We start from the raw sequence: 23,344 nt of genomic DNA, 5'->3' as shown, positions 1-23,344 counted from the left end.
GAACTCGACCAGGGCGGTAGACAATTTGAAAATCGTATTCTTGCAACAACATGCTCCAGCGGGCTAATCTAGGCGATGGGTTCTTTAAATTAAGCAAAAAGCTCAATGGTTGGTGATCAGTTATTAATGTAAAATGATTCGACACTAGAAAAGGTTTAAATTGCATGACTGCAAAGATTATAGCCAAGGCTTCTTTCTCAGTAGTACTGTAGTTCAATTCTGACTTTTTTAACAGTCTAGACGCATAAGCTACTGGCTGTCTAGAATTCTCATCTATCTGTACTTCTAAGCATGCTGCGACACAATATGAAGATGCATCAGCAGATACCACGAAAGGTCGGGAAAAGTCAGGGTAGACCAACAAAGGTGGGGTGGTCAGAACAGTCTTTAACTGGTCGAAAGCCTGCTGCGTTGAGCTGTTCCAGACGAATGGTGTTTCTTTCTTCGTCAAATTTGTTAGAGGTCTCGCAATCTCCGAAAAATTTGGAATAAATTTCCTGTAAAATCCTGCCATTCCTAGAAAAGATCGCACTTGTTTCGCAGTTCTTGGGGCTCGACACTCTCGAACGGCAGCCACGTTGTCGGGATCGGGGCGAATACCTTCAGAATTGATTAAATGCCCAAGGTATTTTAATTGTTCTTTTAGGAACTCACATTTCTTAGGTTTTAGCTTAAGGTCGTATTCTCTCAGACGCTGGAAAACCTTTCGCAGCTTCGAAAAATGAGAATCCAGGTCGGACGAAGCAATAATTATGTCGTCGAGGTAGGCGAAAATGGATTCCTTCCCAAGGTCATGAAGCACCAAGGAGAGGGCCCTTACGAACGCAGAGGGCCCGTTCTTCAATCCAAATGGCATTCGGGAAAATTCATACAAAGATTCCCCAGTGGTGAAGGCAGTTTTGTGCCGATCAGCTGGGTGCACCTCGATTTGGTGGAAACCACTTTGCAAATCGAGCGAAGAGAAATATCGCGCCTGACCAAGAGTTTGCAGTATTTGATCAATATGAGGGAGAGGAAAGCAATCAGAGAGAGTCTTAGCGTTCAATCTCCGAAAGTCCACACAGAGTCTGTAACTAGCATCTCGTTTCTTGACTAAAACAATTGGCGCCGCATATGGGGAATGGCTTGGTTGTATGATGTTGGCTTCCAAAAGTTCATTTACCTGCTTTCGAACTTCATCTTTTAACAAATATGGAACTCTATAAGCTGTCTGCTTGACCGGTATGTTATCAGTCAGTCTAATCCTATGCTTTAACACCTTCGAGTTTCCTAACTGAGCTAGTGATTTAGCGAAAATATCTCTATACTCATATAACAAATCGGACAGTTTATGCCTTTGATCATCTGTCAAGTGATCGAGGTCAAAGTCTTGCAAAGTCACAGGAGCTGTAGTTTTCTCATTAGCTTCCTCACCTGTAAAAACAACTGTATTATCCCTAACACCCTCAAGACTAGCAATATTCATCCCTTTGGGAAGGTGGAGGGTTTCGTTGGTCAGATTGGCAACAAGAACAGACACTCTGCCATCTGGACCTAATCTGTCTATTGAGCATTTGACTGCTAAGTCATCACGGCTTAAGTTAGAGTTAGGTTCTGTCAACACTAACTGTTCGGCAGAAGCAGCAAGATGGTTACAAACAGCCGTTACTACTTTTTCTGATGAGGAGGGAATCAAATGTTTGGAAGTTAATTTAGCTACCGACGGTTTTAAATTCAAATACTGGTCTCTTACGCCTTGCTCCTCGCTACCCTCTTCCCTTAAGCAAATGTTCAAAGGGGCAGAGTGTATAATTCCCTTACCCAAGTCTAATGTAAACGAAAATCGCCTTAAAATATTTAATCCTAAGATTACATCGTACTGGTCCTTAAAATTTCCTGAAGCTACCAAAATCTTATCCCGAAAAGTCGCCTGATCTAACTTAAAATTTACTGTAATTTCTGTATGTATTGGAACCACATAACCTGAGACTCCAGTTACAGTTAAATCTGGACGTCTGGGATTCAAGGAGCTATCATGCCTAATTTTTTTAAATAAGTCTGTGCTTAAAAGCGATACACTTGCTCCCGTGTCCACCAAAAACTTGGCTGGGATGCCTTGAACGTACCCATTAATTAGCGGCAGTTTGGCATCATTATTTAATATATACACCCCATGTTGTATATTTCTCTGATAGGCATAAGATTTATCGAATCTATGGAAATTCTGGCGAGGGGAAGCGGTTTTATTGCGTTGGAAGTTCCTTCCGTTTCGCACCATGTTCCTTCTTTGTCATAAATACCTCTCCCCATTTTGCCTATAGTCTACATGATTTGGTGATCTTCCCAAAATAGATCTGTGCTGAGTTTGATCAAAGGTACATTCATCTGTGGGTGTTCCCCTTCTTTCCCTTGTAAATGAGCTCATATTATCCCTATTTCGATTGTTATTATAGATTTTATCTGTTACTGTATCTCTATTTCTATTAAAATTACTACTCTTTCCATTAACATAGGCTGTCCCATTTTTTGGCACTGCAGTGTATTCGCGCGTCGAGCGCCAATCATGCCGAGAAGGAGAAAAATTCGGCACCGGCCGGCGATTGCTTGAACGGCCGCAGCCAGCAAAACGATTCTGTCCCTGCTCCCTAGCATCTATGTGATTCGGTAACCCATGCTTCCGGTCATAATTCGGTTCTCCATAGCGTCGGTACTCGTGACTGTTGACCCCATTCGTAGCGTCTCCTAGCAACGCCCTTCCCGACTGAGAGTGCCTTACGGGGAACGCTACGCGATCGCAGAAAGGGGGGGGTGCATAAGTTTCAGTATTAATATTTTGGCTTGGATGATACCTGTTATTTTCTGCGCCTAGTGTTTTTAAATTATTATGTGTAATATTATTTACAGCTAGTGTATGTAGCGATTGCTGTAGGTCTTTTATCTGGTCCTGTAATGGCTTAATGATTTCTTTAAGATAGTTTTCTTGTTGGTCCCATATTTCTCCATCACTGTTATTCTGACTATACATGGCATTAATTGGCCTGTGTTTTGTTTCTGTAATAAGCTCGTTGGTTTCCTCTCGTTTTGCCACTGCAATTGCCTGTGTGAAGGTGAGAGGATTTTGTGAAAGAACCAGCCTCCTGATCTTATTTGAAACGCCCCTGAGAAATTGAGCCAGCATTGCCTGATCTAATATTGATAATGCCTCTGGCGACTCACTTTTCGTATTAAACGCTAAACGGGCCAAATTTTTAACCCTCGTAGCAAAATTTGCTACAGTCTCATTAGGCAATTGTACAGCATGTGAAAAATTATGTAGACATGTCACACTAGGTTCAGTTTTTTCGAACTGAGCCAAAAATGCATTTTTAAACACACTATAATCTTTTTCTTTACGTAAGTCTACAGAATTTGCGAGGAATTCTGCAGCAAGAGAGCGAACTTTGGACTTACAGACAGCTATTAATTCGCAATTTCCCCAAAGTGCTAATTGTCCTACACTTTCTAGCATTTCAAAAAAATATTGAACAGACGGACCTTCATCTACTTTGCCGGAGAAAACTGGCACTAAACCCAAATAACCAGCAATATTTGCCAAATAAGGTCTGCCCATTTCGGGAGGGGGTTGTGTCTCCTGGGTTCCAAAAGGTGGAACAGAATTTTCTATACCTGAGGTTTGTGGGCTCTGTCCCTCCATTTTGACTTAATTAGTGTCTGTGTAAAATTAATGTCCCCCAAAATGGTGTAAAACCTACCTTTCCATTGAGCTGAAACAGAAATATATTGTTAATAATCAGCAATTCTAAAGCAAAAGGTGTTACAACATGTAGCAACTCATTTTATTCTTAATTTTTGATAAATTTTCTAGTTTAAAACATTACAAGTTGCTGCCTGTTGTTCAATATGAGTGTTTCTGGAGACGTCTGTGTTATTTGTATTGCTGTAAAAAAAAATATGCCTATGACTAATCTCTGTACACACAACAATCAGTGCTGTCCCAATCCTTTCTATTAGAAGTACTTTCCTCAGTCTACAACCATCAGAATCATTTACGGGCATTCATATAAATCGGGTTTTTCATCCCGCAAGGACACACTTCAATCCTGGACACAATTGGCACCAGTGTTGCGCAGGTCTTTTCTCCGTTGTAGTATAAACTTGCTAGGGTTCCAACAATTCTCAGTTACGGTGTGATGTGTCAGTTAGGAATAAATGTTCTTTGCAAGAGTTACACTAATATTTGCATCCGGAGAAACCTGGCTTTCATGTAATCGTCTAGCAGTTAGTTAGGACAAATCCCGTGTTCTGAAAACTAACCCAGATGGACGTTGAGCTAGTCTGCAACATCAAAGATTGCGTTGTGTGATTTTCACCTTTGACTCCTTTCTATTTGATTAGAATCAAAAGCGCCGCCTTAACAGTTCTTTATCAGTAATCCATTCAAAGAAATCATGTGTCATCAGAGAGTAATCAATAGGCAAAAATTAGCAAACAAAACATGGTTTATTAAACATACTAAATTGTTACAAAATACAGTTAGACAAAACAGTGTATAAGTCTTTAGTAAAATAGCCTTGAGCTTTTATACCTTTACATATTTAGGTAACCAACGGATTAATTAATAATGGTATGGGTTTGCAAATTGTTATGTTCTTCATGAACAATCGACAGCCAAAGAGCGTTCATACATCGCGTAGCTGACGAATATTACACCACATTGGTGGAACATGTAAGATTGTAGGCCATGATTAATATTCAGTCTTAATATTTAATTATAATATTCAGTTATAATATTTAATTATAATATTCAGTTTTAATGTTAATTAGGATTATTCAGTTTTAATATTTAATTATAATTAATTCTAATTAAATAACGTCCGGTATTCATGTACAAGTTACAGTATCTATTAAATATGAAATGCTAAGTAAAATAACAAAACTCTCATCAAAGTATGAGTGTGCGTGAGGATCGATGTCTTTAAGCACAAAAAATATATAAAAGGGGGGGGATGGAAGTATGTTCGACTTAGCGCAATTAAGTTCCGTTTATAATTAAATAACGAGGGTTAACTTACCCGAATAATTCAGCATCGCCTCAGGAACTGTAGTTACCGGACAGTAGTTCATCTCGATTCCTTCCTATATCTCATTAACGAGTTTTTTGCCTTCTTCTTCTTCCGACTTTTCGTTTCCCCTTCTTAAGAATATTTTCTTCACAATCTAAAAAAGATTATCATTGCGACGGCTCTCTATCTTAACAAAATCCTAACTCAAACTCCGCTAACTGCCCTTACAAGTCACAGCTCTTTCACCGACCAACTCTCACTGTCCAAGGCTCGGCTCCAACTACCTAGAAACTCCGACTTCAACTATTCCCACACCCTAACTGTTAACCGAACTGCCTTCCCCCCTATTTCCCTTCTAGTTAGTTTCGTCAAGCGGAAAAACATCTGGGGAACTGTATTTTTACAGCGTTCAGACTCAACCGAAAATCCGATTTATGAAAGTCGTTGAAAGAATTACATGTTTGTATGAGGCTCGCCCAAAAGGCCAAAACGGACATAAAATCGTCTACTCCGACACAAGAAACTATGAAATAATAAACACTCTGCTGATGCCTGAATCAAACACAATACTAGTAGTGTTCTCCGAAAATCTAACTCCCCTGTTTTTATGACTAGTGCCGCGACTTTTCTGTTTTCGGTCAACAATACACTCGGACGCTTGCCTGCTCCAACGAATAAATAACGTACGGCAGGCGTCGGACGGTGGTTTTGGAATTTCGTGGGTGCGGCTCTGCTCCCATGCGAAAGCGAAAGTAATTCTGCCTTCTCCGGCGAAGTAAATATCGTATGACAGATACAGTGCAGCAAAAAAGTATGAGGCCCTTGTGCTCTCTAAGAATGTACCAATACGGTTAAAAATAAATGCATTTTTAACACATATATATATTACCAGATGATACAGAAGCCTATGGTAAATATAAATTTGTCTGTAATCAAGTCACAAAAGAGTTTAGGCAAGCTAAGGAAGATTATTAGAAATCTCTGGCAAAGAATAACAGCAAGATTTCTATGCCTATATTAACAGCAGAAGGAAGGGGTAGAATCACACTGGGCCACAATGTTTATTTTAACTCTTGATGACTCTGTTCAATTTGCAGATCAATTGAATAGGCATTTTGCATCTACATTCACACATGAGGAATACTTTTGGGTAGGGGATGCCAGAAATTTATCAAACTCTAATGAAGAGCTAAATGAGGATGAAAATGCATTTAGGGCATTTTTAATGTCCGTCCTGGGGCAAATGGAATCTATCCAATTATATTAAATGAGGCAGAAAAGGAGGTAGCAAACCCTTAGCCATAATTATGAGAGCTCCCTTGGATTCATGGGGAGGTCTGTATGGACTGGAGAAGTGCAAATATATCCCCAATTTATAAAGGGGCATCAAAAGGCAACATGAGTAATTATAGACCTGTTAGTTTAATGTCTGTTACAGGGAAAATAATGGAATCACTGGTTAAAGACGTAATGCAGGACCAAATGGACAGGCATACAATTATACTGCAATCACAGCATGGATTTGTCAAGGGGCGGCACTGTGTAACGAATTTGATAGGTTACTATGATGCAGTGACCAATGAACTGTATGCAAAAAATAATTCTGACATCATATGCTTAGATTTCAGGAAGGCTTTTGATACTGATGCACCTAAAAGAATTCTGTACAAACTGGAGCAGTATGGCATTAAGGGCAAGTTGCCACTATGGATAAATGAATGGCTGAGTGGGAGAAGACAGAGAGTGGTTATCAACGGAAGCTGCTCTTCATGGACTAATGTTATCAGTGAAGTTTCCTAGGGTTCAGTGCTGGGTCCATTGTTGTTTTCAATATCTTTCAACAATACTGATGAAGGTATATCACGCTTAATGTCTAAGTTTGCAGATAGGCCTCCGTAGCCGAGTGGGCAGGAGCGGGAGTGCAGTAGCACACGCTCTTTGAGTAGACCGGGGTTCAAGCCCCTGACTGCTGAATACGGTCGATCTGCCAACCCGCACTGGACCAGCGTGGCAGATTATGGTCCATTTCCCTCACCATGAATTGTTGAGGAGGCCTCCATCCTGCAGTGGGTTGATAATGGCTGCACTTTACTTTTCTTTTTTACAAAGGTTGGTAGGCTGGTTAATAACAGTCATCAAGATGAACTACTGAAACAAGATTTAGGAAAATTCAGTCGATGGGCTGAGATGTGGCAGTTAAAGTTTAACATTGACAAATGCAAAGTAGTGCACATGGGTAGCAGTAACCTCAGAGTAACTTATCAACTGTGTGATAATACATTCAGGGTAGTAGAGAATGAAAAAGACTTAGGGGTAATTGTGTAGTCATGAAATTCTCTGAGTTGTGCTCAGAGAATTTCATGACATGCTGCCAGAACAACTCATGGGGTTTTGTCAATAATATACAGAAACTTTGCTAGCAAGAATAAGGAGGTGATTATGAGGTCTGGAGGCCTCACTTTAGGAAGAATGTAAATCTCCTGGAACGGGTGCAGAGAAGGGCAATCAGATTGGTGAAGGGTTTTTGATTTGATTTTGATTTGGTAGTTGTTGGCGCATCGGCTTCTGTGGCCATATTGCACCTCCCAAGGTTTTTGCAGTACTTTGATCCAAGCCCGAGGCGGGAATCGAACCCGCGACCTTTGGGTTGCCGGGCAGGTACTTTACCCACTCGGCTAGCCCGGTCGGCCTTGGTGAAGGGAACAAAAGGGTGTCTAACCTAGAAAGGCTTGTACAGATGGATGAATTTTTTTTTTTTTTTGGCTGATCCTATATAAGCTTGCTTTCTTGTATCATTTGCCATTACTATTACTACTAGAAATGCACAAAGTCAGAGTCAACTTTGTCTTGTGACAAAGTTGACTCTGACTTTGTTGACACTAAATTGAACATTTTATAATTTTCAGAATTTTTCTTTTGTTATATGGCATTATGTCCCACAGGGATTAAGAACTTTTCACTCAAGAAGTGTTTTCAAAACCCTCATCACACGATGTTCACATAAGTAACCATGAGTGTGTGTTTGTGGTGGGGGGGGGGTTCTAATGGTCCAGAAGAATATTCTTCTGAACTTTTGCACATTTGATTAGAGCTGTCTGTTCCAAATTTATTGCAATTGCAACGTTTCTGTGTGTATGCATACAGGGGAGGAAATGGAGCTATGGAATCAGATGTAAACTCATTCCCCCCCTCAATTGGATAGCAGGGCTGGGGAGTAGGAGTAAGGAGTAAAGGAATAAGAGGTTTTTACAGGAGTAGGAATAAGGAGTAACAAAATATATTTGTTACTCCTTATTCCTGTTATTATATTGTACATGCAAACACCAAAAAACAATTTTATTATATTGCACTGTCTAATATAAATTTAAAATTTTTATCTTTTGTTTTAGGTAATATGAATTTGTAAGCCTATTAAAGTTAATTTTGAGATAAACTACTTAATTTAATTAGTCTAAAATGGAACAAAAGAAAGCTGGAGTATTCGAATACTTTGAATTATCTCAAGAAAAAAATGTCTTCATATGTCAATTGATGAATGGAGATAAGCCATGCAATTCAGAAATCAGCACAGGCTATGCACCCACCAGGTCATACAATTTATAATGCCATTTAGAGTGCTTGCATCCAAAACAATTCAAGCTTATGGAGGAAAAGGAAAGCAACAAAAAGTCATCAAGTTCTAGCACAGGTTGTAAAGTAGAAGGAAAAAATATTCTAACAAAGTACTTTGAGAGCCAAAAAATTACTATGGCAATGACAGCTGCTAAATTCAAAGGGTGTATTATTGAACTTGTAAAGAATGGACTACCACTTAGTGTATTCTCTTTTTTTTTAGCATTAGTAGAGGCATTTGATGCAAGAAAGCAAGCTTATGCAGCATCAGCCAAAAAAAAAAAAAAAAAAAAACCACTTCCACTTCACCCCTCTGTTCGTTCAAAATACCTGTCCAGCTGAGCCTTAAACTTATTTAGGCTATCATCCTCCACCACAAGGGATGGAAGTCTCTTCTCCAGGTTTTGTTGGATTGAGTGGTGAAATGGCAGCCAAACTGACAGTATCTTTGGAACGACATAATATTAGGAAAATAATATTAAAGGAAGCTAACAATCAAAAAAATTTGTTGAAGGAGATGCTAAAGGGAAAGTATATTCATCTGAAGATGGATGCATGCACCCGTCAACTGGTAAATTATTTTGGAATAAATGTCCAGTTTGTGAATGAAAATAAAGAAACGATAATATGTACTTTAGCACTTAAAGATACCAAAGTGCAACATACAAGCGAATAGGTTTGCAAATTGATTGAAAATGTGTTCAAAGATTTTGGAATTAAGAAGGAAAATATCTTGACAATAGTTACAGACAATGCATCGAACATGATAAAAACTGTTGTGAAGCTTAATGAGGAAAAGACAGATTTTGAATCAGGAGAAAGCTGTGTGTGTACAGTGATTTAGATGAAGATGAGTGCTTAAATAAGACCTTGGATGCTATTGCAAACAATTTCATTGGCTTCACTTTCCCCAACGTCAACATACAACATATGAGGTGTGCATACTTTACAGCTCGCAATCCGTGATAGTCCAAAAGGAGCTCATGCAGCTAATCTCATAAGTAAGTTGCGCCAGGTTGCTGCAGCTGCTCGATCCCCCAAGATTGATGCTATTCTGAAGATGTGCTGCGGAAAAGGAGCTCTAATTGATCAAGCTACTAGATAGGGCAGTGTTTATTTAACGTCTTTTGGAATTAAAGCCTATATTTATTGATATGGCAAATCCCAAAATAACTTTATCTGATCATGAATGGGAAGAAGTTGAGCAGCTTGAAAGATTACGTCACCACCCATATAATGCGACTTTAAAGTTCCAAGAGTCTTACTTAACACCTGGATCATTCTACAAAGAATGGAAAAGTCTAGTCTTCAAGTTTTCCCAAATTGGTGGTCTCATTGCTGATGGAATCAAACAGTCTATGGAGCGCAGAGAAACTAATTTAATAGAAAATTATATCTTATTAGCAGCAATTTATGTTGATCCAAATTACAGAATTTTGCTATCAGAGGATCAGGTAGCCAGAGGAAAAGCTGCACTACTTGATTTAAGTGAAAAAATAACAGGATTAAAGCAAGAAGATTATGTGGCCTCCCCTGAGCTTGACACATCACCTTTCTCCTTCTAGTTCAGAATTTGATGAACGTGATTTTGAAAAACAGCTTGATCACCAAGAAAAAATAAAAAAGAGATGCATTCAAGCTAGTAATACAAATACCAACAAAGGAGAAGCTGCAGTGCTGGAAGCAATCAGTTACGAGAAGTTCCGCTTTGATTTCTATCAAGCTTTAACTTTGGTGGAGAAAGTAGGTCGTACATCAAAGTTATAGGTGATAGATGCAATAAAAACATATCCACTAATAGTTCAAGATGCAGCCTTTTGCGTTACTGATCTACCACCTACCCAAGTCAGTGTTGAAAGGCTGTTTTCAGTACTCTAAATAATAAAATCTGATTTATATGCTTCGATGAAAGAAGATTTGATTGAGTCTATACTGTTTTTGGGAAATAACTCAATCTAAAAGACAATTTATAGTTTAGTTTTAGTTTTTACTAGTTTTTTGCTCTTTTTGTATTAAATAAAATAAAAAATTAGCATTTTAGTGCATTGTATTGAATAAATAATGTTTGTATCAAATATACAAATTGCATAATTTCAAATATATATTGTGTAATTTCAAATTTGCGTTAAATAAAAAAAAATATAGCTACAGCCATTTGAATTCTGAATAGTGATTACAATATAATCATAATGTAATCAGAATTCCAAAAAGTAGCCTGATGAGTCATGCGGTAATGACGAAATATTTTTTATTGAGGAGTACAATAGGAGTAGAAGTAACATTAAGAAAAAATATCTTACTCTGGAGTAGGACAAAGAGTAACCCCAAAATCACCACTACTCCCCAGCCCCGTTGGATAGACCAACAAAAGGTGCTTTAAAGCAGTGTTTCTCATCCTTTTATAGATTGTAGACCAACATAAAGTATTCCCTAATTCAGGTGGAGTACCAGAACAAATAGGTATGTACATATGCAGTGTGATGCAAAAAAAAGAAGAAGAAGAAAAAGAAGAAAGAAAAAAAAAAAAAACAAAAAACAGTAATAAGAATGAATTCAAATAAGGCAAAATATCAGCATTAATATAGGGATATAATGAAAGAAAGGAAACTCATACAGCATCAGAAAAAAAAAAAAAGAAAAAAAAAGACTTCCCATTTCACCCATCCATTTGCTCCAAAATGGATGGATGAAATGGGAAGAATTCAAGGAATTCTTCCTTGAATTTATTTAAGCTATCAACTTCCACAACTACAGATGGAAGTTTGTTACAGCAATCAATCATCTTCTGGCTAAAGGCAAAATTCTGAGCATCTATTCCACAACTGACCTTCCTCAGTTTGAATTGATGGCCCCTCAGGTGTATAATCTGAGATAAGGATAATATGGATATGGAAATTTTTAACATTAGCATAATGCTAAAAATAGTCCTCAAAGAACTAAATACAATCCTCCAACACCAACTTGTGTGCCCAGTAATAATACTCTTTAGGAAACTAGGTTCATTATCAGCTGTTCAAACAAAATCTTTACAAGCACCCAGTCATCTGAGAATTTTGCTTATTGCACAAACAATGTGGAACAACCTTTGCACAAATTTTTATTTTTTCCAAGTCTGTGGTAATTATGGTCTTTACCAATTCCTTATTTGTATTTAACTCACTCCCTGGTAAATTGCGCACTTTGTCCACCAATTTGGGCTGCAGTTCATTTTATGTAATCCACTCTGAGGATCATCTGCTACATCCTCTCTGCCCTCTTTAAAAATAAATTTGTTGACGCAGTATTCTGAAGGCGTGCATGAATACTAGATAGTGGAAGTTCACCTCCACGAGGCAGGGATGGAAACTGTGCTCATGATGTGTAGAAATTTCGAAGCACATCATTCTAAGAATGGGCTAAGTGACTAATGTGTTAGTTTGTTCTAAAATTATTTATTTAGAGTTTATTACTAACAACTCAAAATTCTAAAACTCTGTTGCCATTAGAGTAAGAACCAAGCCACGGATGGGCTATTGCACAGGGAGTGGTCGGCTTAATACAATTCAAATGGAATGCCCTCTTTAAAATGCTTAAACCAAAATCTTGAGACAGATTTTCATCCCCATGAGCTGATCATGACATTTCATGTGTTTCAGCAGGACTTTTCCCTAGCTTTAGAAAACTCGATGTTGATCCATTGTTCTATTCTTTAGTTCTTGATGGTGACATCAGACATGATGCACAAAGAGCAACTGTTTGTTATTTGGTTTTTAGGAGCATTAGCAACTAAGGCCATATTGCTCCGGGATATGCGGTGGTCATTCCCTGACCGTTCCGCATCCTCCGTATTTTCTGGTGACGGGCTCGAACCCCGGCCTAATCAAGAAGCGTGTGGTACGCACACTGCTGCTCCTTCCCACCTGGCTACGGAGGCGCCCCCACAAAGAGCAACTGGTGTGGGTAGGTGAGACTGCCAAGGTCACTCTTCCATGCTTCTCTATCACCTTCTCCTAGAGTGATACTTGTATTAGATATATATATATATCTAATGCAAGTTATATATATCTAACTTGCATTACCTTGTCCATACTGTATAATAATATGCTAATTACATTTTTGTTCCTTTTGGCCTTTCACCTTCTTCTCTTGGACAAGTGCCGACCGGGCTAGCCGAGTGGGTAAAGTACCTGCCCGGCAACCCAAAGGTCGCGGGTTCGATTCCCGCCTCGGGCTTGGATCAAAGTACTGCAAAAACCTTGGGAGGTGCAATATGGCCACAGAAGCCGATGCGCCAACAACTACCAAATCTTGGACAAGTATAGAAACGCAGTTCCTGATATATGGTTAGGTGTAGTCCCCTGATGAAATACGTGATCATGTATCAATATTTGCTTCAGCTGACATCAGATTCTGCATATTTGCCTTACCTATATTCGACCTTTATCTAAATATGTTTCCCCCCCATATCTGATGACAGCTGTACCACTTTTTACTGTACTAATTTTACTTTATAGTTCACCTACCTTCTATTGGCTTTTTAATTCAGCCCATAATTTTCTTAATTCATCATAACATTTAGAATATTAACATTCTTTCGCCTTTCACATATCTATTACACTTCCTTTTCTACTATCCTCACCCTTCTAGTTTCTGGCACTTTGTCTAATTTTCACATCCATTTATGCATACTTTATTCAATATATTAATAGAAACTTCTATAACACATGAACGCACGCACACACACTATATATATTACATTAGCATAAAAACAATCCAGAAAATTAACAAAATAAGATTTCACTCATGTAAATATGAGTGCAAATGTTTACATAATTTATTCCTCAGCATGAAATGCCATGTGATGAGTACTCATACAGCACTAGCTGAGAAACACTGCTTTAAATTATTATTATTATTAGCAGCCATATAGTACAAGGAAGCATGAGGCTTATGCTGCACCAGCCAAAAAAAAAATTCCAAGTTACACTGAGAGAGAGAGAGAGAGAGAGAAGTAGAAAGGAATCACCAAGAAAGAGAAGAATGATGATATCCAGCTCAGGACCCTGGGTGTGCCAAGCCCATACTCACCAGATGTGAGCCCCGGGGCCATAACTTAGTGTTGATCTGATTTTTGACTTCTCAAATAATGCCTGAAAATCTGAGGCTTTCATTTATATAGTAACCCCCGCTTAACGCTAATAATTCGTTCCAGAAAAACAGAGTGCTAAGTGAATCCGTGCTAAGTGAGCGCCGCATTCCCATAAGGTAACATATATATTTGTAAGTTGTGGTCGGTGCCATAGGATATTTCTTAATCAATAATAAACAGTAGTGAAAAGATGCATAAATGTCGGTCAAAATATTTAATATTCAAATATTTGTACATATAAAATATTCTGCAACATACGTATATAATTATGTGGTAACTACTTACGTATCAAAATTAAACTTAAAATTCCAATTAAAATCATGAAATTAATTGATCTAAATTGATTTAATTTAATTGATGAATTTAATCATGAAAAATGTGTCAATTTTGGGTTGCACTTTAGCCCTCTTCCAAATAAATTAAAAAGGATATTAATTTTAAATCCCCCACAGCGTAACAATAAAGTCAACCGATCCTTCCCCGCTTTGAAACATGGCATGTTTTTTTTTTTTTTTTTTTTTTTTCTTTCAATATTAAACTTTTTTTAGGCATTCGGTTCCACAAAAAGTCCTGCTTCATCTATGTTAAAAACTTGTTGAGAAGTATAACACATAATACCCCTCTTCAATAATTTTAACAAGTTCTTTTTTGAAAGTTTCGGCTCCTTTATCTGCACTTGCGGCTTCTCCCTGGATTTTAAATCTATTCAACCAGCCCTTACCAGTTTTAAATGGATCCACATTTTTTTTTTTTTTTTAGGTGAGTTTTCTTCAGATCATCATACTGGCTAATCTCTCTCTCTCTCTTTTATAATATTTAACTTAACTGAATTCTGCATTGGATATTATCTTCAATAAAATTAGTTAAAGTCTTTCCATTTCAATCCTAATAGTCTGCTAAAATTAATTTTTTATTTTTTTATAATTGTTCTTACATATCAGTAAAGTTTTGGCCGGTGTTGTACGAGTCATAGTTTTTATAATCATATTTGTCTTATTTTTTCCTTTATGATGAATTTTCAACTTGTAAAACTGAAAGTATCCAACTGTTTTATTGGCATGTTTGCACAAACAAAGTAAAAATCAAAAACAATGATTACTAGGACTTAAGTGCTTTGTGCTAGATGTGCTGCAAAAATCATACCGTATTTTGAATGCAGATCTAAATGTTCAGTTTTGAGGAATATTTCTTGGCACTATTACTCATTTAGTGTAAATCCTTCAGTCTATACGCTAAAGAAAACATACCATCGGGATTTCTATACATCGAGTATAAACAACCCTCGATATTTCCATACATCAAGTATAAATTCAAAAAGAGACTATTATGAGGTTCTGGGAGTATCTAAAAATGCATCCCTTAAGGATATCAAGAAATCTTATTATCAGCTTGCAAAGAAATATCATCCTGACACAAATAAAGGAGATCCTGAAGCAGCCAAGAAGTTTCTGAGGCTTATGAAGTCTTAAGTGATGAAACAAAAAGGAAACAGTATGATCAGTGGGGAAGGTCACCTGATTTTGGTTCCACTGGCGGTCCTGGTGGAGGATTCCAAGGTTTTCAGTCAACAATTAATCCAGAGGAATTGTTTCACAAAATTTTCGGAGAATTTGGACTTCGTGGAGCATTTCAAGAATTCGATTTTGCAGAATCTGGATTTGGTTTTGGTACATCCAAAGAGGTAATAATGAATCTCACTTTCCAAGAGGCTGCAAAGGGAGTAAATAAAGAAACTGTTGTTAATGTTATGGACATATGTCCAAAGTGTAGGGGTACAAGATGTGAACTTGGTACAAAAGCTATTCCCTGCCCACAGTGTAATGGAACTGGCATGGAAACTATGAGTACTGGCCCATTCATAACGCGGTCAACTTGTCGCCTTTGTCATGGAACTTGGATGCACATTAAAAATCCCTGTATAGAATGTGAAGCCAAAGGGCAAACCGTGCAGAAGAAGAAGAAGATTACAATCCCAGTACCAGCAGGTATAGAAAATGGGCAGACGGTAAGAATGAACGCGAGCAATCAGGAGCTGTTTGTGACTTTTAAGGTTAGCCCAAGTACTTATTTTAGAAGAGATGGTGCAGATATACACACAAATGCGACTATTAGCCTTTCTCAAGCAGTTTTTGGTGGAAAAACAAAAATTCAAGGTCTCTATGAAGACCTACCAATTCAGATTGCACCTGGTACATCATCACATACCATTTTTACACTTTCAGGAAAAGGGGTCAAGCAAATGAACAGATTAAGTTATGGAAATCATTATGTGCACATCAAAATTAAAGTTCCTAGGAAGCTAACATCGAAGTAAACAGCTCTCTTAACTGCATATGCTGAATTGGAGGATGACACACCAGGATGTTGTCATTTGGTTTTTAAGAGCATTAGCAACTAAGGCCATATTGCTCCAGGGATATGCGGTGGTCATTCCTTGACCTTTCCGCATCCTCCGTATTTGGTGGTCACGGGCTCGAACCCCGGTCTAATCAAGAAGCGTGTGCTCCGCACTGCTGCTCCTGCTCACCTGGCTACGGAGGCGCCCAACACACCAGAATCAGTGGAAGGTCAAGCATCAAATAAACAAAGTGGAGGAAATACATATGCTGGAAAAGATACAGGTCACAGTGACAACAATAAAATAACAAATGTTTTAGGGAGAATTAAAAAGGCTATATTTGGTTAATACTAATTATTACTCTAAATAAAGGTAATTTTAAAACTATGTAATGTGGTTTCGTTGATTCCAAATAATTCAAATTCACTGAAGACTTGCTAATGAAGGTGGTTACTTCATCACTGAAGCTTTGGTGGTGATTCTGTACTGTACTGTGCCTTGCTCACTCAGCCAAGACATCATGGAGGACATGGATAGTCTGTGGAGTATTGTACAGTAACTGGAATATAAAGTTTATCCTCTTTATCACTTTATCTGTTATGTCTAAGTTAAACTTGCAAGTCCTAAATTATGGCACACATCTGCTTGTCATTGACCGGAATCGATTCGCTTCAAAACGTCTAATTTAATTTTCAAATTCAGTCTTTTCTTACATTTATAGTCTTCGTACTGCGGCCAGACGTTGCTTTTTCACTCTTATTGGTCATTATTAACTCTTCGAAAATGTAACTGCATTGGTTGCATTAATTACGATGCAATGTTCGAGTAAACTGTCCGTTACGCACAATGTCTAATACTGTACTGAGTGATGACTAGACTTCGGATAAATGCATATAACGCAAATATTACAAGCAATATACTTGATCGTTTTTTTAAAATGTTGATCTCGGAACTACGTAACAAGTCACTGTACTGCAATTAATTTAGTGTGTGAGAAAATTTCACTGAGCGTGGGAAAATTTCTCAAGTCAGCGTGGGAAACGTTTTAATGCTGTTTTGCTATTCATTTTCAAGCTATCAACTCCATCAAATGAAACGATTTCGTTAAATATGCCAAAGATGCAATCTGTAAAAGAGCGTTATAGTGATCTGTGACAGCGTTATAGTCAGATACGGGTTATAATATAAGAACAGCGTTATAGCGAATCAGTGTAAAGCAAAACGCGTTATAACGGGGGCCTGCTGTATATAGTTTTATGTAGAAGAAGGGATAATTGGGGAGGGTATGTGGAATCAGAATTAATCCTAAAACTATCTCAGGAACAAAATATGTGCTGAATATTTAGTGTTGATCTATCCTCCTTTCTTAATTGCCTGAAACATACTTTCATTTCAATCATGTATGTAAGTTTCTGGGGTGGGGGAAGTAATGAATTGTAATTAGGCATAAAATCTTCCAGGGGAACCAATGAAACACGCTGAAATTTGGTGTCAATCCAACTTTTCCCTTCTTAAGTAACGCAGAAACACCTGAAACTAACAGAAATTTCTCATTGTATCTATGGGGGGGAGGATATACTAAATAGGAACTATTCTAAAACTTTCTCAGTGATTAATAGAGCATAATCTGGAAATGTAGTATCAATATGACTTTTCCTTATTGAATGATGTCCAAACATCTGAAACATATTTCCATTCATGTATAGAGATAGTATAAAATTATACTTTTGCAAATGTGCCTAAAATGGAGTATATTCAATACAGCAGCCTGATTAACTACTGAAGGTAAAATCATAATTTGGGTTCCACAGGCCGCCTTCTTGAAATACTCATATGATACAATGCACAGTGTGAACTGTTTGTTGTCTCAAAATGCTCAAATGAATAAATAGCATGTGATACAGCAAGCAGGTCTCAAGGCCTGTCAAACTGAAAAGGCTGAGAAATCACTGTAGTGTTAACATATCTCTTATTTATATTTAATTCCAGATGACTCCATTCACCAAATATAAAATACTGATCTAATATGAGTCTTTGTTTGGAAAAGGGCACAAAAAATAATAAACCAGATTCTCCTCTGTATGGTTACAGAATGATTACTTTGAAAAAAATTGATTTTTATTTCTATTCATTTCAGAAGGTTTATCTGAACAGGTTCTCATATGACATACATGCTACCTATGGGATCTTAATCCCCATCCCAACCTTTAGTGTTAAGAGTACATCTCCACCATGTGATTCTTATTTTAGTTAATTATACAAATTTCTTATTTGTATAATTTCATTCCCAATGTAATTCTTTAGTATACTGCAAGATGTCTTGTGCTTTAACATTACGAAACTGTTTAATTTTAAATCCAGATTTTTAACAAGACAAAAGAATATCCACAATGGCATTTGATGTTCAGTGTTTTATAAACTTAATTGTAACATAGATAAAAAATGATATAGCTGATCAAAAGATAGCTATCTTATAGTAACATGTAAAATTGAAATCACCTGGCAGAATTAATGGCCTATTTAATATTATCAAAACACTGTCTTACATTCTTCCAGTCTATTCTGAAGTGGTGTCCCTGTAAGAACAACACGTCGTTTTGTCTTAATTTGGTTTGTAGCTTTAGATATTGCAGAAGTCTCATTTTTCAGGATATGACCTTCATCACACACTACAATATCAGGACCTATATGATACAAATTAAAGTTTTATAACCTATTCTTTTATAAATCAATCTAATATAAAGAGGACATACAAAATTCATACATGACAACACACATTCATATTGTTTTCTTTTCATGTTTTATAGATTAATTAAACACTGTTAGGAGAGTTAGTCAGTTATCAAACTAAAATTAATATCCTTCCCTAAACTAAACTACCAATAAGTCAAATCTATTTTGATATGAAACTCATTTCAATTTTTTCACTAAAGTGACATTACAATGATATGCAGGGTTCGGCAATAAAAAGGTGAAAGAAATAATATTAAACTAATGATAAGAAACAAACTTAATTATTATATATTTCAGGGTAACAGAATAATTACACTTGATAGAAAGCATACAGCACTTTTTTTCTCATTAAAATATCGTGAAATATTGATACTATTTTTGGAGTAATAATATCCCTCCCTAAACTAAACTAACAATGAGTCAAATCTACTTTATATGAAAATCACATTACAGTTTTTGCCCTAAAACTACATTACAATTATATGCAGGTTCAGAAATGAGAAGGTGAAAGAAACGGTATCAAATTAAAGATAAATTAATATAATTCAGAGGAATAACACAATAACTAAACTCAATAGAAGGCATATTGCATATTTTTCACATTAAAATATTGTAAAATACTGCCAGAAGATTTAGTACAAGGTTTGCCTAAACGGATGTCAGATGAATTAAAAAGACTAGTGGTGAAAGAAATAATATTAAACTAATGATAAGAAACAAACTTAATTATTATATATTTCAGGGTAACAGAATAATTACACTTGATAGAAAGCATACAGCACTTTTTTTCTCATTAAAATATCGTGAAATATTGATACTATTTTTGGAGTAATAATATCCCTCCCTAAACTAAACTAACAATGAGTCAAATCTACTTTATATGAAAATCACATTACAGTTTTTGCCCTAAAACTACATTACAATTATATGCAGGTTCAGAAATGAGAAGGTGAAAGAAACGGTATCAAATTAAAGATAAATTAATATAATTCAGAGGAATAACACAATAACTAAACTCAATAGAAGGCATATTGCATATTTTTCACATTAAAATATTGTAAAATACTGCCAGAAGATTTAGTACAAGGTTTGCCTAAACGGATGTCAGATGAATTAAAAAGACTAGTGGCAGGGAAAAAAAAAATGCTTGGAATGCATATAAACTATCAGGAGACAAAGATGCCTTTGGTAGATATTAGCATTAGTAGAGGCATGCGATGCAAGAAAGCAAGCTTATGCAGCATCAGCTAAAAAAAAACCCATCCCATTTCACCCCTTCATTCATTCCAAATGCCTGTCCATCTCCGCCTCAAATTTATTTAGGCTATCAACTTTCACAACAAAAGATGGAAGTCTGTTCCATCAATCAACACACGCTGGCTAAAGGTGAATTTCTGCACATCTATTCTACAACTGTCTTTCCTCAATTTGAATCTATGCCCACTTCAGAGTCTTAATCTGAGCAAGAGGAAGAATACCATCAGCATTCAGCTTGCTCAACCCATTCAAGGCCTTATACACTTCAATCAGATCATCTTGCATGTGCCTACTCTCCAGGCACTGCCATTTGCAGAACTTAAGCCTTTCTTGGTAAGAGCACTCCTTTGTTCCCCTCACCAATCTTGTTGCCCTTCTTTGTACTCGTTCTAGCAACTCTATATCCTTCCTAAAATGAGGCCTCCAGATCTGTAAACAGTACTCTATGTGTAGCCTGACCATTGACTTGTATAACGGGATAATCACCTCCCTGTCCCAGCTAGCAAAATTCGTTTATATATCATTGAAGACTCCATGACCTGCCCCAGCAGCATTTGCAATGCTCAGCGAACTTCATATCTGACTGCACAATTACCCCCAGTTCTTTTTCACTTTCCACTTCCCTGAGGGTGGTACCACACAGTTGATACGTTTCTCTTCGGATATTGCTACCCATATGCAGTACTTTGCATTTGTCAATGTTAAACTTCAGTTGCCACTTCTCAGCCCATTTGCCCAACTTATCTAGATCTAGCTGGAGTAGCATACTGTCTTTAACAACCCTGTCAACCTTTGTATCATCTGCAAACTTTGCCATTAAGCCTGATATACCTTCATCAATATCACTGATGAATAAAGAAAACAACAATGGGCCCAGCACTGAACCCTAGGGAACGCTGCTAATAACATTCATCCGTGAAGAGCAGTGTCCATTAATTACCATTCTCTGTCGTCTCCCACTCAACCATCCCTTTATCCATTGTAGCAACTTACCCTTAATGCCATACCGCTCCAATCTGTACAGCAGTCTTCCACGTGCAACAGTATCAAAAGCTTTCCTGAAATCCAAGTATATGATATCAAAATTATTTTTTGCATCGAGTTCCTTTGTGACCACATCATAGTATCCAATCAAATTGGTCAAACAAGACCTTCCTTTAACAAACCCATGCTGTGTCTTAACTATTACTGCAGTCTTGTCCAGATGATTCTGCAATATAAGATAGTCTGTAATCAAGTTACAAAGGTGGTTAGGTAAGCAAAGGCAGATTACGAGAAATCTTTGGCAAAGGATGCAAAGAAAAACAATAAAGACTACTTTACTTATGTAAACTCTACAAGAACAGAGATGGATCAGATTGGTCCACATGATACTGAAGGTTCGATTGTTGGTGATTCTGCTCAGGTAGCTTGAAAACTGAATGAGTATTCTGCATCTACATTCACACATGAGGAATTCTGTAGAGATGTGGAAGCCAGAAGCTTATTAAACTCTATTAGGGAGTTAAATGATTTTTTTATAACTGAGAGCAAAGTGGAGGAGAAATTGTTGAAGTTAAACATAAGGAAGGCACCTGGGGTGTTACAGGATCTATCCAGTTATATTAAAGGAGTCAACAAAGGAAGTAAGCAGACCCTTAGCCATGATTCTGATGGCATCCTTGGAATCAGGGGAGATCCCCATGGACTGGAGATGTGCAAATGTATCCCCAATTCACAAAGGGGGATCGAAAGGTGACACAAGTAATTACAGACCTGTTAGTTTAACTTCTGTTCTGCAGAAAATAATGGTGTCACTGGTTAAAGAAGCGATGCAGGATCATCTAGACAAGACTGCAGTTATTAGCATTAGCATTAGTAGAGGCATATGATGCAAGAAAGCAAGCTTATTCAGCATCGGACAAAAAAAAACAAAAAAACACACCACTCCCATTTCACCCCTCCATCCGCTCGAAATACCTGTCCAGTTGAGCCTTAAATTTGTTTAGGCTATCAACTTCAACAACAAGTGATGGAAGTCGGTTCCACCAACCAACCACCCGCTGGCCAAAGGCAAATTTCCGCACATCTATCCGACATCCGTCCTTCCTCAATTTGAATTTATGCCCTCTGAGCTGATTATTCTGAGCAAGATGAAGAATCCCATTGGCATTGAGCATGCTCAAACCATTCAAAGCCTTATACACCTCTATCAGATCACCTCGCCGGTGCCTAGTCTCCAGACTCTGTAATTTGCAAAACTTAAGCCTTTCTTCGTAAGAGCAACCCTTTGTTCCATTCACTAATCTTGTTGCCCTTCTCTGTACCTGTTCCAGAAGCTCTACATCCTTCTTGGAATGAGGCCTCCAGACCTGTATACAGTACTCAAGATGTGGCCTAACCATTGCCTTATACAAGGGAATAATCACCTCCTTATCCCTGATAGAAAAATTCCTGTATATCATTGACAAGACACCATGAGCTACTCTTGCAGCTCATCTGCACTGCTCAGAGAACTTCATATCTGCCTGCACAATTACCCCCAGGTCCTTTTCATTCTCCACCACTGTCAGTGTAGTACCGCAGAGTTGATACGTTGCTCTGTTCAGACATAACATAAGTTTGTTATGGGGAAGTCTTTCTGACCAATTTGTTTGGATACTATGATGTGGTCACAAAGGATGATGCAAAAAATAATTTTATCATATACTTTTATTTTAGGAAAGCTTTTCATACTGTTGAACACAGGAAGACTACAAGTTGGAGCAGTATGGCATTAAGGGCAAGTTGCTGCATTAAGGGCATGTGGTCACAAAGGAACTGAATGTAAAGAATAATTTTGATATCTTAGACTGTAATCCAGACTTGGATCTTAGGAAAACAGGATCTTTGATTCTGTTTCACATGGAAGACAGTTGTGCAGATTAGAGCAGTGTGACATTGGAGGCAAATTGCTGCTATGGGTAAAGTGATGGTTGAGTGGGAGAGAAGACAGAGGGAGTAATCAACGGACACTGCTCTTCATGGACTAATGTTATTAGTGCAGTCCCCCAAGGGTCGTTGTTGTGTTCATTGTTGTTTTCTGTATTTATTAATGATATTGATGATGGTATATTAAGCTTAAGTTTGCAGATGATACGAAGGTTGGCTGGGTTGTTAAAGACACAAATGACAGTATGCTACTACAACAGGATCTAGAAAAGTTGAGCAGATGGGTTGAGAGGTGGTAACTGAAGCTTAACGTTGACAAATGCA

The 23,344-nt window shown here is 37.4% G+C and overlaps 2 protein-coding genes across 4 annotated transcripts in view; one reads left to right on the top strand and one right to left on the bottom strand.

Annotated features, from left to right (window-relative positions):
• XNP (ATRX chromatin remodeler XNP) overlaps positions 1-23,344 on the bottom strand; it is a 664,672-nt gene that overhangs the window by 327,475 nt on the left and 313,853 nt on the right. For all 3 annotated transcript variants that reach the window (XM_090383634.1, XM_090383636.1, XM_090383635.1), the window contains exon 15: positions 18,667-18,804. In XM_090383634.1, the coding sequence (XP_090239760.1) occupies positions 18,667-18,804 (138 nt within the window). The remainder of the gene's footprint in view (positions 1-18,666; positions 18,805-23,344) is intronic.
• On the top strand, positions 9,809-16,180 carry LOC150079785 (dnaJ homolog l(2)tid, mitochondrial-like). The gene is given in 5 exon segments (XM_090384010.1): positions 9,809-10,108; positions 10,254-10,397; positions 11,060-11,114; positions 14,956-15,228; positions 15,231-16,180. Coding segments are annotated over 5 exon segments (1,722 nt in total).

Source organism: Mastigoproctus giganteus, chromosome 10 (genome assembly GCF_048544385.1).
Source record: "Mastigoproctus giganteus isolate SK-2022 chromosome 10, ASM4854438v1, whole genome shotgun sequence".
Lineage (NCBI taxonomy): Eukaryota > Metazoa > Arthropoda > Arachnida > Uropygi > Thelyphonidae > Mastigoproctus > Mastigoproctus giganteus.
The sequence above is the reverse complement of the archived record's forward strand: the minus strand, read 5'-3'. Positions and strand labels throughout refer to the sequence as shown.